This window comes from Pelophylax lessonae (genome assembly GCF_965119305.1).
Source record: "Pelophylax lessonae genome assembly, chromosome: 4".
NCBI lineage: Eukaryota > Metazoa > Chordata > Amphibia > Anura > Ranidae > Pelophylax > Pelophylax lessonae.
This window is the reverse complement of record NC_138771.1, coordinates 185705356-185723490: the sequence shown is the minus strand read 5'-3', so window position 1 is coordinate 185723490 and position 18135 is coordinate 185705356. Positions and strand designations below refer to the sequence as shown.

At 40.7% G+C, this 18135-nt stretch overlaps 1 protein-coding gene across 1 annotated transcript in view; it reads right to left on the bottom strand.

Moving 5' to 3' along the window:
• Positions 1-18135, bottom strand: part of LOC309552579 (uncharacterized protein) — a gene marked incomplete at both ends in the record, with an annotated part of 229609 nt that overhangs the window by 186165 nt on the left and 25309 nt on the right. The window contains one exon of the mRNA XM_082253527.1: positions 10827-10912. Within this exon, the coding sequence (XP_082109653.1) occupies positions 10827-10912 (86 nt within the window). The remainder of the gene's footprint in view (positions 1-10826; positions 10913-18135) is intronic.

Here is an 18135-nt window from a genome sequence, read left to right as displayed (position 1 = left end):
AGGAGGTACTAATATGCCGCACTGATGAGCACTGATAGGCGGCATTGATAGGCGGCACTGATAGGCGGCACTGATAGGTGGCACTGATAGGCGGCACTGATGAGCACTGATAGGCGGCACTGCTGGGCACTGAGAGGTGGCACTGAGAGGTGGCACTGCTGGGCACTGAGAGGCGGCACTGACGGGCGGCACTGATGGGCACTGATAAGCGGCACTGATGGGCACTGGCGGATGGCACTGATGGACACTGACGGGTGGCACTGCTGAGCACTGATGGGCAGCACTGATGAGCACTGATGGGCACTGACTGGCAGCACTATGGGCACTGATTGTGGGCATTGATGGGGGGCACTGATGGCGGGCACTGTGGGCACTGATGGGGGGGCAATTTGTGTATTTTTTTACCTTTAGTAATCAGGGCACTGGTGATCAGTGCCCTGATTACATTGCTGTGTGTCCCCGGCGCTGTGAGGCTCCCCCTCCTTCCTCACACTGCAGGCTCTGTGTGAGGAAGGAGCGCCGGCGATGAGAGATGATCTCATATGTTTACATATGAGATCATCTCTCATTGGACAGCTTGATCACGTGGGTCCAAGGGACACGGCCGACACAGATTCTCCCCGATGCGCGCTCGCGGGAGCGCGCGGGGAGAGTCTTTCTGGGAGGCCGTTTAAAAACGGCCTCCCGAAAATTCAAGTCCGCACTGCAGCCGTATATAGGCTGTAGCGCGGATGGCAGGAAGTTAAACAAATACCCTGGGGTGTCTACTTTTCGAAAAAGCCAACTTTGTGTAAAAAAAAATAAAATAAATAATTTTCCCGAAACTTGTGGCAAAATATAAAATATTCCATGGACTCACCATGCCTCTTAGCAAATAGCTTGGAGTGTCTACTTTGCAAAATGGGGTCATTTGGGGGGGGGTTGTGCTAGCTTACCATTTCAGGTCCTCCAAAACTGCGATAGGTAGTGAAGAAGTAAAATGTGGAATTTACGCCCTTTGAAATTCTGAAGGTGGTGATTGGTTTTCGGGGTCCCGTACACAGCTAGGCTCCCAAAAAGTCTCACACATGTGCTATCTCTGTACTCAGGAGAAGCATCAGAATGTATTTTTTTTTTACATGTAATTTTCCCAAAACTTGTGGCAAAATATAAAATATTCCATGGACTCACCATGCCTCTCAGCAAATATCTTGGGGTGTCGACTTTCCAAAATGGGGTCATTTGTGGGGGTTTTGTGCTATCTTGACATTTCAGGGCCTCCGAAACTGTGACAGGTAGTGAGGAAGTAAAATAAGCAATTTACGCCATTAGAAAACCTGAAGGTGGTGGTTGGATTTTGGGGTCCCGTACACAGCTAGGCTCCCAAAAAGTCTCACACATGTGGTATCCCTGTACTCAGGAGAAGCAGCAGAATGTATTTTGAGGCATCATTCCACATATACCCATGGCATGTGTGAGCAATGTATCTTTTAGTGACAACTTTGTGTTACATTTTTTTTTATTTAATTCTCCCAAAACTTGTAGCAAAATATAAAATATTCCATGGACTCACCATGCCTCTCAGCAAATATCTTGGGGTGTCTACTTTCCAAAATGGGGTCATTTGGGGGGGGGAGGGTTGTGCTATCTTGACATTTCAGGGCCTCCAAACCCGTGATAGGTAGTGAGAAAATGCAATTAGAAATTAACGCCCTTTGAAATTCTGAAGGTGGTGATTGGCTTTCGGGGTCCCATACACAGCTAGGCTCCCAAAAAGTCTCACACATGTGGTATCCCTGTACTCAGGAGAAGCAGCAAAATATATTTTGGGGTGTAATTACACATATACCCATGGCATGCGTGAGCAATATATCATTTCAATGACAACTTTGTGTAAGAAAAAAATGTGTTTTTTTTAGTAATTTTTCAAACACCTGTGACAAAAAAATGTAGTATCCAATGGGCTCAACATGCCTCTCAGGACATTCCTTATGATGTCTACTTTCCAAAAAGTGGTAATTGGGGGAGGGGGGTTGTACTGCCCTGCCATTTTAGCACTTCAAGAAATGAGATAGGTAGTCAGAAGGTAAAAGCTGCATAAATTCCAGTATTTACACCATAGTTTGTAGACACTATAACTTTTGCGCAAACCAATAAAAATACAATTATTGAGATTTTTTTTGTCAAAGACATGTAGCCAAATACATTTTGGCCAAAATATCTGACAAAAATTAAGTATATTATATATTTTTTAAAAGACAAAATAGAACATGTAATTTTTTTGCAAAACTTTTGCTCTTTTTTTATTAATATCGCAAAAAATAAAAAGCGCAGAGGTGATAAAATACCACCAAAAGAAAGCTCTGTTTGTGGGAAAAAAAGACGTAAATTTTGTTTGGGTACAGCATTGCATGACCGTGCAATTGTCAGTTAAAGTCACGCAGTGTCAAGTTGAAAAAAGTGGCCTGGTCATTAAGAAGGAAAATGCTCCGGTCTTAAAGTGGTTAATATTATTAGTGCTGGTGCGCTAACAACAAAAAAACCCACGTCTGGAGCAGAAGGAATAGCTCCTGAGATGCACAAGGGGGGAAGCAATTGTGCCCTTAATATTATTAGTGCTGGTGCACCAACAACAAAAACACCCACGTGTGGAGAAGAAAGAATAGCGCCTGAGATGCACAAGGGGGTACAGCAATTGTGCCCTTAATATTATTAGTGCTGTTGCACCAACAACAAAAACACCCACGTGTGGAGAAGAAAGAATAGCGCCTGAGATGCACAAGGGGGTACAGCAATTGTGCCCTTCATATTATTAGTGCTGGTGCACCAACAACAAAAACACCTATGTGTGGAGCAGAAGGAACTGCGCCTGAGATGCACAAGGGGGTACAGCAATTGTGCCCTTAATATTATTAGTGCTGGTGCGCCAACAACGAAAACACCCACGTGTGGAGCAGAAGGAATAGCGCCTGAGATGCACAACGGGGCAGCAAGTATGCACTTAATTTTATTAGCGCTGGTGCGCCAACAACAAAAAAACCCACGTCTGGAGCAGAAGGAATAGTGCCTGAGATGTACAAGGGGGGTAGCAATTATGCCATTAATATTATCAGTGCTGGTGGGCAAGGACGCAGTAGCACCTGCTACAAAGAAGGGGGAGAACTAATATTGCAGCAAAAGAACCTGATGCTGCAAAAAAAAAGAAAGAAATTGAAAAGCAATATATATATTTATATATCAATGAAATAAAAAAGTGTATAAGTAAGGTGACACAGATGTGTTGTATACAAGTCCGACTACAATCACGGCACAGCACAAAACTGACTACAGTACACTGTGTAACATAAGAACCAGCCATACATTACACTGCACTGATTGATATATATCCTGCAATAACTGATAAATATATATACTGAACTATCTGATATATATCTTGCAATAACTGATAAATATACATCCTGCAATAACTGGTAAATATATATGCTGCAATAACTGATATATATCATGCAATAACTGATAAATATATATACTCCACGATCTGATATATCCTGCAATAGCTGATTTGAATATATATATATGTATATATATATATATATATATATATATATATATATATATATATATATATATATATATATATATATACAGTACACTACACTGGCTGATCGATTACTATTACAATCCACTAACTACCTGCCTAATCTCACTCCTATTTTGTCCTCTAACACACTACAACAGCTTTCGTGTAAGCAGCAGCCTTAAATAGTGTGGGGTGTGGAATTAGCCCCTGAACCATGATTGGCTAAAGGCACCCTGTGTGTGCTGTGATTGGTCAAAGCTTACATGTCAAGGTGCATGCTTTGGCCAATCACAAGCATTGCATTATGGCAGGTGAATTTCCCGCGAACGACCACGTTTGTTTGTTGTTCTGCGAATGAACAAACACCCGATGTTCGAGTTGAACGTAACTCGAAGCTCATCCCTAGTAGAGACTAATACTGTGATCTGGTAATGGAAAATATGTGCTGCTCAGGCTACAAGGGAAAGCAATCTTGTGTCCACCACTGTGCAGGCCAGGGAAGGAGCTTGTCTCAGCTCCAAACAACTGTTGAGTAAAGGATGGATCCCATGAAGCCACACAAATAAAACAATTGTCAGGAAATTCCAACAGCGGTCAATCGCAAAACTTATCAAATAGTCAAACATGAAAACATGAAAACATCTAAATATTGCTTTGATCTATTTGATTTTTATTGAAATTGAAAGTTGCTTGAAGGTGCTTGAAATTGCAAGTAAATTGATGTGCATGGCCAATATTAATATGAGATGTGTTATACCCTCCAGCCAGCAATATTTAAAGAAAATCATTTAGAATAGCTATGAACAGATTATAAAGATGAACTGTAGTCATTTAGGAAATTCCATGAAATACCTGGCTGGAGAGTGGTAATATAGAGAATGGGGTAGAAAATCAGAAAAACACACCTGGCCTACTCAGTAATTACTACATGATGTGTAATTGTAATGTAGTTGTGACTGAGAAATGGGAGTGTGTTGCACTGTTGTAACTAATTGATCTTCTTCATTCAGTGGTCAAATAGTAATGTGTTGCCCTGTATGGGCACTCAGAAGGGAAAGGGAAACTGTAAGTGATTTTAAATACAAAGTCTTGGAATTCACAGGTAATAGATACATTTCACATCATAACTGGGTATTTTATTTGACCGGCATTAATTTAACATAAAATCTGTGATTAGAGTTACCTCATATCCCGCATCAAAATCTGGGGGTACAGAAGCATTAATGTAAACAGATCCAACAGCAGGATCTACATCAAAAAAAATTCCATCTTTTGGCCGAGATGATTGGGAAACCACTTTATACTGTTAGACAATAAACAAAAACAGCAAACTGTAAATAATCAAATTACTTGCAAACATTTTACACATCAGTTGCAAAGATTAAAAAATGCTATAGTGGGTGGGTAAAGCGGTGACTCAGATGGCTAACATAAATGTTAGCCAACATTTTTATCAAAAGATGCTTGTAAAACACAAAACCTAATGAACAAAAAGCACCAGAAAAGTGTATTCAGAGGGTATTGTACTTGTTAAGATGTTCATATACGACACAGTGTATAAGATTCCATATGCTGCTTAAAATGGAGATTCAAATGGTAAATACCCGTACATATGTTGATGGTTTTTTCCCTATGACAGTAGGTATATAGGTTTCAAAACCTGCTGCTTTGCTTGGTGTATGAACATTCAAAACTTTAGCCAGCTAAATATATACAGTATATATATATATATACGGTATATATATATATATATATATATATATATATATATATATATATATACAGTATCTCACAAAATCGAGTACTCCACTCACATTTTTGTAAATATTTTATTATATCTTTTCATGTGACAACACTGAAGAAATGACACTTTGCTACAATGTAAAGTAGTGAACGTACAGCTTGTATAACAGTGTAAATTTGCTGCCCCCTCAAAATAACCCAACACACAGCCAATAATGTCTAGACCACTGGCAACAAAAGTGAGTACACCCCTAAGTGGAAATGTCCAAATAGGGCCCAAAGTGTCAATATTTTGTGTGGTCACTATTATTTTCCAGCACTGCCTTAACCCTCTTGGGCATGGAGTTCATCAGAGCTTCACAGGTTTCCACTGGAGCCCTCTTCCGCTCCTCCATGATGACATCATGGAGCTGGTGAATGAGTGAAACCTTGCGCTTCTCCACCTTCTGTTTGAGGATGCCCCACAGATGCTCTATAGGGTTTAGGTCTGGAGACATGCCTGGTCACTCCATCACCTTTACCCTCAGCTTCTTCAGCAAGGCAGTGGTCATCTTGGAGCTGTGTTTGGGGATATTATCATGTTGAAATACTGCCCTGTAGCCCAGACTCCGAAGCGAGGGGATCATGCTCTGCTTCAATATGTCACAGTATATGTTGGCAATCATGGTTCCCTCATTGAACTGTAGCTCCCCAGTGCCGGAAGCACTCATGCAGCCCCAGTCCATGACACTTCCACCACCATGCTTGTCTATAGGCAAGACACAATTGTCTTTGTACCCTCACCTGGTTGCCACCACACACGCTTGACACCATCTGAACCAAATAAGTTTATCTTGGTCTCATCAGACCACAGGACATGGTACCAGTAATCCATGTCCTTAGTCTACTTGTCTTCAGCAAACTGTTTGCGGGCTTTTTTGTGCATCATCTTTAGAAGAGGCTTCCTTCTGGGATGACAGCCATACAGACCAATTTGATGCAGTGTGTGCCGTATTGTCTGAGCACTGACAGGCTGACCCCCCCCCCCCAGCACTCATACATCTATTTACCAAAGACAACTTCTGGATATAACGCTGAGCACGTGCACTCAATTTCTTTGGTCGACCATGGCGAGACCTATTCTGAATGGAACCTGTCCTATTAAACTGCTGTATGGTATTGGCTACCGTGCTGCAGCTTAGTTTCAGGGTCTTGGCAATCTTCGCCTAAGCCATCTTTATGTAGAGCAACAATTCTTTTTTTCAGATCCTCAGAGAGTTCTTTGCCATGAGGTACCATGTTAAACTTCCAGTGACCAGTATGAAAGAGTGAGAGCGATAACACTAAATGTAACACACCTGCTCCCTAATTCACACCTGAGACCTTGTAGCACTAGCAAGTCACATGAAACCAGGGAGGGAAAATGGCCGGTCGGGGCCTAATTTGGACATTTTCACATAGGGGGGTACTCACTTTTGTTGCCAGCAGTTTAGACATTAATGGCTGTGTGTTGAGTTTTTTTGAGGGGACAGCAAATTTACACTGTTATACAAGCTGTACACTCACTACTTTACATTGTAGCAAAGTGTAATTTCTTCAATGTTGTCACATGAAAAGATATAATACAATATTTACAAAAATGTGAGGGGTGTACTCACTTTTGTGAGATACTGTATATATACACTTTTATTTTTATTTTTTTTAAAATTGCATGCATTCGAATTCAAGAAAAGGTGCAAGTACAGCTTTATTTCAATGCTCAATATGCACAACAAACTTGGAACGCTGAACACATTATATATCAGTGTACATTCAGCTAAATACAGTAGGTTCAGGGTTTGCATTTGCAGCACATGAACCTACTTCCATGTGCCCGGCAGGGTCTTTAAAGTACATATAGTATAGCAAATTGTTTAAGCGTAAAAGTCCGGTTATATAAAAAATGTAGGTAATGTATCTGGAATTATCAATTATCATCCAAATATGATACATTTTACTTGTATGTGCATATGTCAGATTTAGGGGATGTGCACAATCACAGTACGCTGTTTTACTAATCTCAATATAGTTTTTTTTTTCCTTAAATCCACAATGTAGCATTTATCATGTGCATTTAATGCAAGTTCACAATTCAGATTACTAGTAAATTTTGCAAGACATAGTCCTGTTATGGTGGACTTTAATGGCACTACATGAGACAAGGATAAATAAAAAATATATATTTAATTAAACATATATTAAAATCACAATATACGCCCAAACAATGAATGGGAACTGTTAAAACAAAACCTGAGTAACATAGATATCACTGTGTACACTTGTACATTTGAAACAGTAGATAACAAATGTTATCTTGATTTTTGGTCGACACGTTTTGCTATAAGCTTCCTCAGGGCCAACACATTGTATATCACAGTCTAATGGTAAACAGATATGTCAGGGGCGTATATCTGTCATATACACCTGGGGCGGGCACAGAGGGACCAGCTAGCCGCTCTCCTCTAGTGGTGAAATTACTGAAGGTTGTTGTAATATTTCCTGATATTTGCCTGTAAATTAATGAAACCCTTCCAGCTATATGCTTGTCCTTCCTACTGTCATGAGGTTTGTTGTTTGAAAAAATGTATGTGGTAGGCAATTTTTTTTACATATATATAGAATATACATGGAAATCCCTCAGAGTGCACCTTATTGTTTGTCAAGCCCTAGGAAATTCACAAAAAGATTCTTAATACAATTGAATGCTGCGTGAAAGCAGTTCAAGATAGACATGTGCAATTTGTTTTGGTCTGAATATAAATTTGGATGAATTTTTGGTTATCCGGATGAAATAGTAATGAATTTAGTTGAAATTCATTTAATTTCTTTTCCTATATAAGTTTTCTAATGAATTCCACATTTTCGGAATGATTCAAATTCAGATCGGTCGAAATATGATCGACCGATTCAAATTCTGTATGAAGAATAGCTGGTTGTTAAGGAGCCAGGTGGGAAGCCATTCATTGCGTCCTTAATAAATGATAACTCATCAGTTAAAATGTAAACAAAAGCATGGCGGCAAAGAAAAAGCAGCCCCTCACCTGAACCATGCCACAACAAACCTGGCCAGTGGTTGTGGGGATCTACGGATGGGGGGTTTATCAGAATATGGAAGCCCCCTTTAACATGGTGACACTCAGATCCTGGTCCCCCCTATGTGAATGAGTATGGGGTACATACTCATACCCCTACGCATTCACCAAAAAAAGTGTAAAACGAGAGTAAAGACACAACATGGGTTTTTGACAATTTCTTTATTAAAAGATTAAAAAATAAATAAAAAATACCCCCCGAATTAGATCCAACATCAATCACGACACCTGCTGCAGCTCCAGACCCGAAAAACCTCTGGTCTCATTGAAGGCTTCTGCCGTCTGTCTGCTCCACCCTCTGACAGTTCTTAAATAGGTAAGGGACGGGGCCACCTATTGATGTCACTAGGTGGTCCAGCCCCATCATGACATCATTGACCAGGGCATGCTGGGTCAAAGATGTCACAAGGGGGCAAGTTCACACAATTACGTCATCTGGTGACTCCCCCTTAGTTATTTAAGGAATGTCAAACAGCGAAGCAGGCAGACAGCAGAAGGCTTTAAGGGGACTGGGTTTTTTTTTCGGGTCCAGCTGTGTGGCGGGCTTTGTGATTGACAATAGATCTACAAATAGATCTACTGTGGGTATTTTTATTTTATTTTTTAAAAATGAATTGCCAAAAACTCGTGTTGTGTCTTTACTCACTGTTTACACATTTTTGGTTAATCGGTAGAGATACTATGTACCCCATACTCATTTACATGGGGGGCGGGATCTGGGGGCCCTCTTGTTAAAGGAGCTTCCAGATTCTGATAAGCCCCCTGCCCATAGACCCCCAAAACCACCAGCAAGGGACAAGGTGCTTTGGGGCTGGGTTGTCACATGCCCCATTTTGAGGGCATGTGGCCTGGTCAGGAGGGGGGGCAATTGCTCATCTCCGCTTTTCCTGACCTGCTGGGCTGCATGCTTGGATAAAGGTCTGGTATGGATTTTGGGGGGGCTGCTTATTTCTATTACAAGGGTTGTTTACATTCCTTGTAATAGGAATAAAACTGATCAAAATGTAAAAAAAAAAGGTTTAAAGGGCCAGTGTAAAAATAAAAGGTAAAATAAATAATAAAAAATAATTTAAAGTGCCCCGTCCCTCCGAGCTCGTCGCAGAAGTGAACACATATGCAAGTTTCGCCCACATATGTAAACAGTGTTAAATGTGAGATATTGCTGTGGTCATTAGAGTGAGAGCAATAGTTCTAGCCCTAGACCTCCTCTGTAACTCTAACTTTGTAACCTGTAGAAATTTTTAAAGCGTCGCCTATGGAGATTTTTAAGTACCAATGTTTGTCGCCATTACACGAGCGTGCGCAATTTTGAAGCATGACATGTTGGGTATCTATTTACTTGGCATAACATTATGTTTCACATTATAAAAAAAAAAAAAAAAATTGGACTAACTTTACTGTTTAATCATCTCAAACTGGTTTCTTGAATATGACACTGAGTTCATTGTACTCAAACGGCCTTCACAGTCACCAGATCTCAATCCAATAGAGCACCTTTGGGATGTGGTGGAATGGGAAAATCGCATCATGGATGTGCAGCTGACAAATTTGCAGCAATTGCATGATGTTATCATGTGAATATGGACCAAAATTTCAGAAGAATATTTCCAACACCTTGTTGAATCTATACCGCAAACAACTAAGGTAGTTCTGAAGGCAAAAAGAGGTCCAAACTGGTACTAGCAAGGTGTACCTAAAAGAGTGGCTGGTGAGTGTAGCTCAAGATTTCCTTTGCTTTTAACATTCAATTTTAGAATGAATGGACTTTACCCAAACAAAACTATGTGCACTGTGACAAATTTATGTTCTGCTCCTTAATTTCTTTTTATTACTGTGGTCAAATTGAACATCTATTTTACCCCACTAACAATTCAAAAAAAGAATGAACCTTCTTACAATGTTCTTACAACAAAAAAATGTCAAACAAAATTCTACTAGTGTATACCCAGCTTAAAGCTGACGACCATACACCAGTTTGTTTGTTTTTTTTGTTCAACCAGTGGGTTCAATGAAACAAATGAGACCCAATTCCCCCATCCACTTGTTCAATGCAAATGGGGGAATCATTCCAGCTAAGAACACACTCCCTACTGTCAGAACACACTATTCAGTGTTGCTGGCTATAGCCGGCGACACTGATTGTTCAGGAGAAACCTGACAAGCTGGTTGTACAAAAGCCAATCAGTAGATCGACTTCTGTTCAACCAGCCTGCCTATATGTGCTTTAAAATGTTGCCGGTCCTTGCTGAATCAGCCAAATTTTGATTCATGTATGACAATCTTAAATGTACTAATAGCAGGAGACAGCCTGTGGTCATGAAGGGAGATGAGGTTCTTATCTCATGCTGCCACTAGCTTGTGAAGCCTGAGATAAGTTTATCATCTTGACTTATAATATATATCAGTGTTTTTACCGTAAGTTCTTCTCCATCTGGATGCCTTGCAGGTACTGGAAATAGGAATCGATACACTGGAGCATCCTCAGGAACTGTTATATTATCTACAAAAATTTAATAAATTTTTTTTTAATACAATAAATCAGGATTATACTCAGAATACACATACAGTCAGGTCCATAAATACATCAACACAATTCTAATCTTTTTGGCTCTATACACCACCACAATGGATTTGAAATGAAACAAACAAGACGTGCTTTAAATGCAGACTTCCAGCTTTAATTTGAGGGTATTTACATCCAAATCAGGTGAAAGGTGTAATTACAACAGTTACAACAGTTTGTATATGTGCCTCCCACTTTTTAAGGGACCAAAAGTAATGGGACAATAGGCTGTTCAGCTGTTCAATGGCCAGGTGTGTGTTATTCCCTCATTATCCCATTTACAAGGAGCAGATAAAAGGTCCAGAGTTCATTTCAAATGTGCTATTTGCATTGGAATCTGTTTCTGTCAACTCTCAATATGAGATCCAAAGAGCTGTCGCTATCAGTGAAGCAAGCCATCATTAGGCTGAAAAAACAAAACAAACCCATCAGAGAGATAGCAAAAACATTAGGTGTGGCCAAATCAACTGTTTGGAACATCCTTAAAAAGAAAGAAGGCACTGGTGAGCTCAGCAACACCAAAAAACCCGGAAGACCACGGAAAACAACTGTGGTGGATGACCGAAGAATTCTTTCCCTGGTGAAGAAAACACCCTTCACAACAGTTGGCCAGATCAAGAACACTCTCTAGGAGGTAGGTGTATGTGTGTCAAAGTCTACAATCAAGAGACAAATTTACCAGAGTGAATACAGAGGGTTCACCACAAGATGTCAACCATTGGTGAGCCTCAAAAACAGGAAGGCCAAACAAAATCTAAAAAAGCCTTCACAGTTCTGGAACAACATCCTATGGACAGATGAGACCAAAATCAACTTTTACCAGAGTGATTGGAAGAGAAGAGTATGGAGAAGGAAAGGAACTGCTCATGATCCAAAGCATACCACCTCATCAGTGAAGCATGGTGGTGGTAGTGTCATATGTGAATAAATATATATAAAATATACAGTAGCGCAAAACAAGGTAAAATTGTCACAAAAAAAAACAGAAGGTGGATAATCCTAAATGATTAGTGCACACAGCGTGTAACCATGGAACACCAAAAATTACTTATATGGGTATATAAGGCAAAAATAGATAAAAAATCCACTAGATAGCCAATGATTCGTGCAATCTATATGGCAACAATAGATGTTAAACTCCACTAGATAACCGATAACTCGTGCAGTCTGACAGGATCACCTCTATTCCACCACCAAGTGCAGGGGGTAATGTAAGGAATGGCCACTCACCAGATCCCTATGCTCATCTACTCTCATAAATGAGCACACTTCGCATGTACATAGATAAACGCACGCTGTCACAGAGCATGTGTAGATCAATAAGGGCTGGTTCGCTATCCAAATCGCTCTAGGAAATCCAATCTTGACAACAAGTTTGTTAGACATCATGTCACACTGTCCAGACACAAGCCTGGGTTCTTCTCCACGTCATACTTCAAAATTCAACAACTTGTCTGTCAATGGTAAGCTCACAAAAAAAAATGCTGAAGGTGGATCTTTAGAACTGCTTTCAGCCTACATTCGCACTAGTGCTGCTGTATAATCGTGCGTCCTTCAGTACATTTTCTGCTGGGATATCATTGCTCTCAATCCCTCACTGTCAGAAGAACAGGCTCACAACCCTCACTAAGCTAAGGTGGTACTGTCATGGCGTGGGCATGTATGGCTGCCAATGGAACTGGTTCTCTTGTATTTATTGATGATGTGACTGCTGACAAAAGCAGCAGGATGCATTCTGAAGTGTTTCGGGCAATATTATCTGCTCATATTCAGCCAAATGCGTCAGTAACTCATTGGAAGGTGCAGATGGACAATAACCCGAAGCACACTGCGAAAGCAACCAAAGAGTTTTTTAAGGGAAAGAAGTGGAATGTTATGCAATGGCCAAGTCAATCACCTGGCCTAAATCTGATTGAGCATGCATTTCACTTGCTGAAGACAAAACTGAAGGGAAAATGCCCCAAGAACAAGCAGGAACCTAAGACAGTTGTAGTAGAGGCCTGGCAGAGCATCACCAGGGATGAAACCCAGCGTCTGGTGATGTTTATGTGTTCCAGACTTCAGGCTATAATTAACTGCAAAGGATTTGCAACCAAGTATTAAAAAGTGAATGTTTGATTTATGATTGTTAATCTGTCCCATTACTTTTGGTCCCTTAAAAAGTGGGAGGCACATATACAAATTGTTGTAATTTCTACACCGTTCACCTGATTTGGATGTAAATACCCTCAAATTAAAGCTGAAAGTCTGCAGTTAAAGCACATTGTGTTTATTTCATTTCAAATCCATTGTGGTGGTGTATAGAGACAAAAAGATTAGAATTGTGTTTAGATTTCCAACATTGCAAAATGAACCAGCATGGGCAAAACAAAATATATCAACATGGGAATATTGCAAATATACTCAAACGTAATATGTAAAGTGTTATTTAACAAAAATGTTGTTTAACAATAGCCAGGCATATAAATCTGTTTTCCTATGTCCAAAATGAAGGCTTTTGAAGGTTTCGGCAGTCTATGTTAGTACTTGCATGGATAATAGGTTTTCAATGGCATAGTTCACATCAGTGTGGTCAGTTCCAGTTCATTGCAGTTACAGAAAAAAAAAATAGAACATGCTGCTTTTTTTCTGCGCTGGACTGTATTGGAATGCGGTAAAAGGCATCAAAAATGCACCTAAACACACCAAAAATGCACTTGAACACACATGTCCTTATTTAGAGTTAAGAAAAAAGAGGGGGGAAATGCACTGGACTGCACCAGAAACACAATAAAAATGTGCAAGCAGAAAATCATCTGGAACGCATTTGGACTGTGTTTCTGTGGTGTGAACTGGCCCTCAATTGTTTAGTTTTACACCATTATGTTGACTGTTAGCACCAACTTCCTTGTTCTCAGATCTAACAAGCTATGCGTTCTCAAGTGTAAGGCAGCCCATTCATTGATCATTTTTTTTTTTGTTCAATCAACAGGTTGAACGAAAAAAAAAAAAAATATCTGATTCCTTCCTCCACACATTCGAAGTGGATGGGGCAATTCCTCCCACTGTGGTATTGTATTCTGACAGTGGGGAGCCTTCCTTGCCATCAGAATACAAAAATCAGTGTTGTTGGCTAAAGCCAGTGGCACTGATCATTCGGGAAAAACCTGACAGGCTGGTTGTACACAAGTTGACTGATAGATCTACTTGTGTACAACCAGTCTGCCCATATAGGGATTAAAATTTTGGTGGCCCCTCCTGAATGGGCCGAATTTTGATCCATTTATGGCCAGTTCATGAAAAAACACAAAAAGGGGGGTGTTCTACAATGACCACTAGGCTTAATTGTGCTCATTAAACTTGGCCCTCACACTTAACATTTTACTTAGCACCTTAACAGCTACTACTAATGTGAACACTAAAACAATCCTTAATATCTAACCTACCCCATAACACTTGACCCATTATTAAAATGTAGTCCTTTATACTTTATGTTACCCTAACACTTAACCGTCAAAGCAGAAAACTCAAGGTTAATGCATAGGGTACCCAAAAAGTGACAAAAATTTGCTCCAGGCATTTCTGCTAGTAACACTTAATATGAAAAAAGAAGCTTTAAGCTGAGACCAGCTATTTGCACCTTTCAAACTGTTGGGAATTCAGGCAGTATAAATACCTTATGGAGCAAGTACACAGGGCCCTCTTACAATGTCCATCAGCAGTAGCTTGTATCCAGTTCTCCAGGACACTCTTCAGCCAGAAACTTCTTGCTCAGATGCTCCATTATGGTAGAATAAACTCTTCCAGGCCACAGACCAAGGCATTCTACAGTAAAGGCCAATCCCTGGCAACAGGGAGGCACTGATCTCCAATGCTGCCCCCTCTTCTGAGAACAGCCCAGAAGGCAAAGGCAAAGACCCTTTATGCAAAGTCACTTTTCCCCAACATGAACCACTAGCAATAAACCTCCTCGTGATTTGCCAGATAGACAATACATACTGTATATAAATTCATAGCTCATATTTTTGTATTCCCTTGCTGTATCTGCAATGGACAGTCCCTGACAATTGGCAGAAGTGTGCATCAATCTGAGCCTAGGGGAAACCCAGTGTGCACAGAAACAGTAACAACTGACCACAGCCTAGCTGCAACACTAAATTTCAACAAAATTTCAACTCCAGCTTAAGACAGGGCCCCTACATACCCATTAATAATAATATTAAAACAACCTTCACCCTCAATCTGGAGCTTCTCCCCGGTAGTATTCCAGGTTAAATGATGGCCAGTGTAATTTAACTTTCTTACTGTGAACCAAGACTGTCATAGACCTAGGATGTCATCATGCTGGCCTGGGCTCAGAATACTACTGCGCTGAACAATGCAACAAACAGCACAAACAGGTATGCCGACACAGTGTGCACCACTTGCGCAATGTTCCTCACAGTGTAAGTGTCCATAATTCCATTTGTGTAAAGTAATTCCAGTAGGAGATGGGATAGATGGGTGAAAGTTCCAAAAACTCCTGCAGCTCCTGTGACTGATCTGGGAAGGATTCGCTTACATAGTATGAAAGAGAACATAAGCAGGGTGCTAGAGTTAGTAGAATAATACATTCACTATTTATTAAATATAGCATACATACAGGTTAAAAACTCTGTGTCCAGCATGGGATGGACCATAGATGGAACAGTAAATAGCATGTATCTATTACAGCAGTGCCCCACCCACATCCAACATCGACTTGGACCGTCCCTGCTTGCAGCCATAGATGCCGTCGGTCTGTCAGCCTTCCTGGCTCACTCTAATGCTGCACACATCATTGCTGCTGTTGGAATAGATATGTTCTGTTTGTTGTTCTATCTATGGCCCATACCAGGCTGGATAAAGTGTTTTTAACTTGTAAGTGTGCTATATTTAATAAATGGTGAATTTGATTCTAACTCCTGTGCCCTGTTTGTGTTTTCATTCTATGTGGGCTGAACAATGCTCACAGGTGGACAGGACAGAACGAATATGGATATAATAGGAAAAGCTGGAGTTCTGCTTTATTTTAATGAAGAAATTTTTAATGGAGAACAATATTTTTTAATTGTTTAAATTCTTATGATTACAGGTATGAAAAAGAACAACAAATACAGAGTACCTGTTAATGGTACTAAAGACTTCCTATGTAAATAATAATTAGAAATAATGCTGACAAAATGTTTATACAGTGGGTACGGAAAGTATTCAGACCCCCTTAAATTTTTCACTCTTTGTTATATTGCAGCCATTTGCTAAAATCATTTAAGTTCATTCTTCTTCCTCATGAATGTACACATTGCACCCCATACTGACAGAAAAACACAGAATTGTTGACATTGTTGCAGATTTATTAAAAAAGAAAAACTGAACTATCACATGGTCCTAAGTATTCAGACCCTTTGCTCAGTATTTAGTAGAAGCCCCCTTTTGATCTAATACAGCCAGGTGTCTTTTTGGGAAAGATGCAACAAGTCTTTCACACCTGGATTTGGGGATCCTCTGCCATTCCTCCTTGCAGATCCTCTCCAGTTCTGTCAGGTTGGATGGTAAACGTTGGTGGACAGCCATTTTTAGGTCTCTCCAGAGATGCTCAATTGGGTTTAAGTCAGGGCTCTGGCTGGGCCATTCAAGAACAGTCATGGAGTTGTTGTGAAGCCACTCCTTCGTTATTTTAGCTGTGTGCTTAGGGTCATTGTCTTGTTGGAAGGTAAACCTTCGGCCCAGTCTGAGGTCCAGAGCACTCCGGAGAAGGTTTTTGTCCAGGATATCCCTGTACTTGGCCGCATTCATCTTTCCCTCGATTGCAACCAGTCGTCCTGTCCCTGCAGCTGAAAAACACCCCCACAGCATGATGCTGCCACCACCATGCTTCACTGTTGGGACTGTATTGGACAGGTGATGAGTAGGGATGATCGAACGGTTCGGGTCCACCATCGGTTCGGCCCGAACATTGGGTGTTCGAGGTTCGGCCGAATTTAGAACTTTTTGCCCAAAAAGTTCGGAATTCGGCAACCAGAACCGCCCAAAATGCAATGCTTCAGGAAATGGGCTTTAAAAGCCCGTGATTGGACCAGAACCATTAGCAAAAGCCAATTGAGGGGGCAGGAGAATGCTAGGAATGTGATTGGAGTGACTAGGGGGTCCCTAGACCAATCATTAGTGAATACGCCCCCCAGTATATAAGATCGCCCCCGCCATATTCCCAGCATTGTTATACTGGACATGGAAGAGAGTGGAAGCAGTTCTGTTAATTTTACTTTAACCACTTAAGCCCCGGAGGATTTGGCTGCTAAACGACCAGAGGGCATTTTGCGATTCGGCACTGCGTGACTTTAACGGACAATTGCGCGGTCGTGCGACGCTGTACCGAAACGAATTTGGCGTCCTTTTTTTCCCACAAACAGAGCTTTCTTTTGGTGGTATTTGATCACCTGTGCGATTTTTTGATCACGCGCTATAAACAAAAAAAGAGCGTAAATTTTGCAAAAATAGCAATATTTTTCCCTTTTTTTTATATGAAATTCCCCCAAAAAAAAATGTAAAAATCAAAATTTTTTAATATTTTCGGCCAATTTGTTTTATGCTACCTATGTTTGGTAAAAAAAATCGCAAAAAGCGTATTTTGATTGGTTTGCGCAAAAGTTATTGCGTTTACTAACAAAGGGAAAGATTTTTGTCATTTTTGTTGTTTTTTTTTTTAACGCGTAATGGCGGCGATCTGCGATTTTTTTTGCGGTACTGCGACATTGCGGCGGACAGATCGGACCCTTGACTGACATTTTTGACACTTTTGGGGTTACCAGTGACATTTCTACAGTAATCAGTGCTATACATATGCACTGTTACTGTAAAAATGCACTGGTAGTGAAGGGGTTAACTTTATTTGAGAGGGAGGGGCTGTGTGTGTCCCTAGGGGCGTGATTCTAACTGTGATTGGCTGTGGCTTCAACTGTATGCAGAGTGATCAATGGATCTACATAGTAGATCCATGTGATCAGCTCTCATACAGAGAGGAGAATGACAGGCAGCTTGTTTACACAAGCTGCCTGACTATCTCCCTCTCCCCCGCCGATCGCAGAGTGGCCGGCGGCGATCGGGTCCGCCGGTCACGCGCGCGGGGGGGTCCGTGACCACGCGGGAGCGGGAGCGCGCCTCCG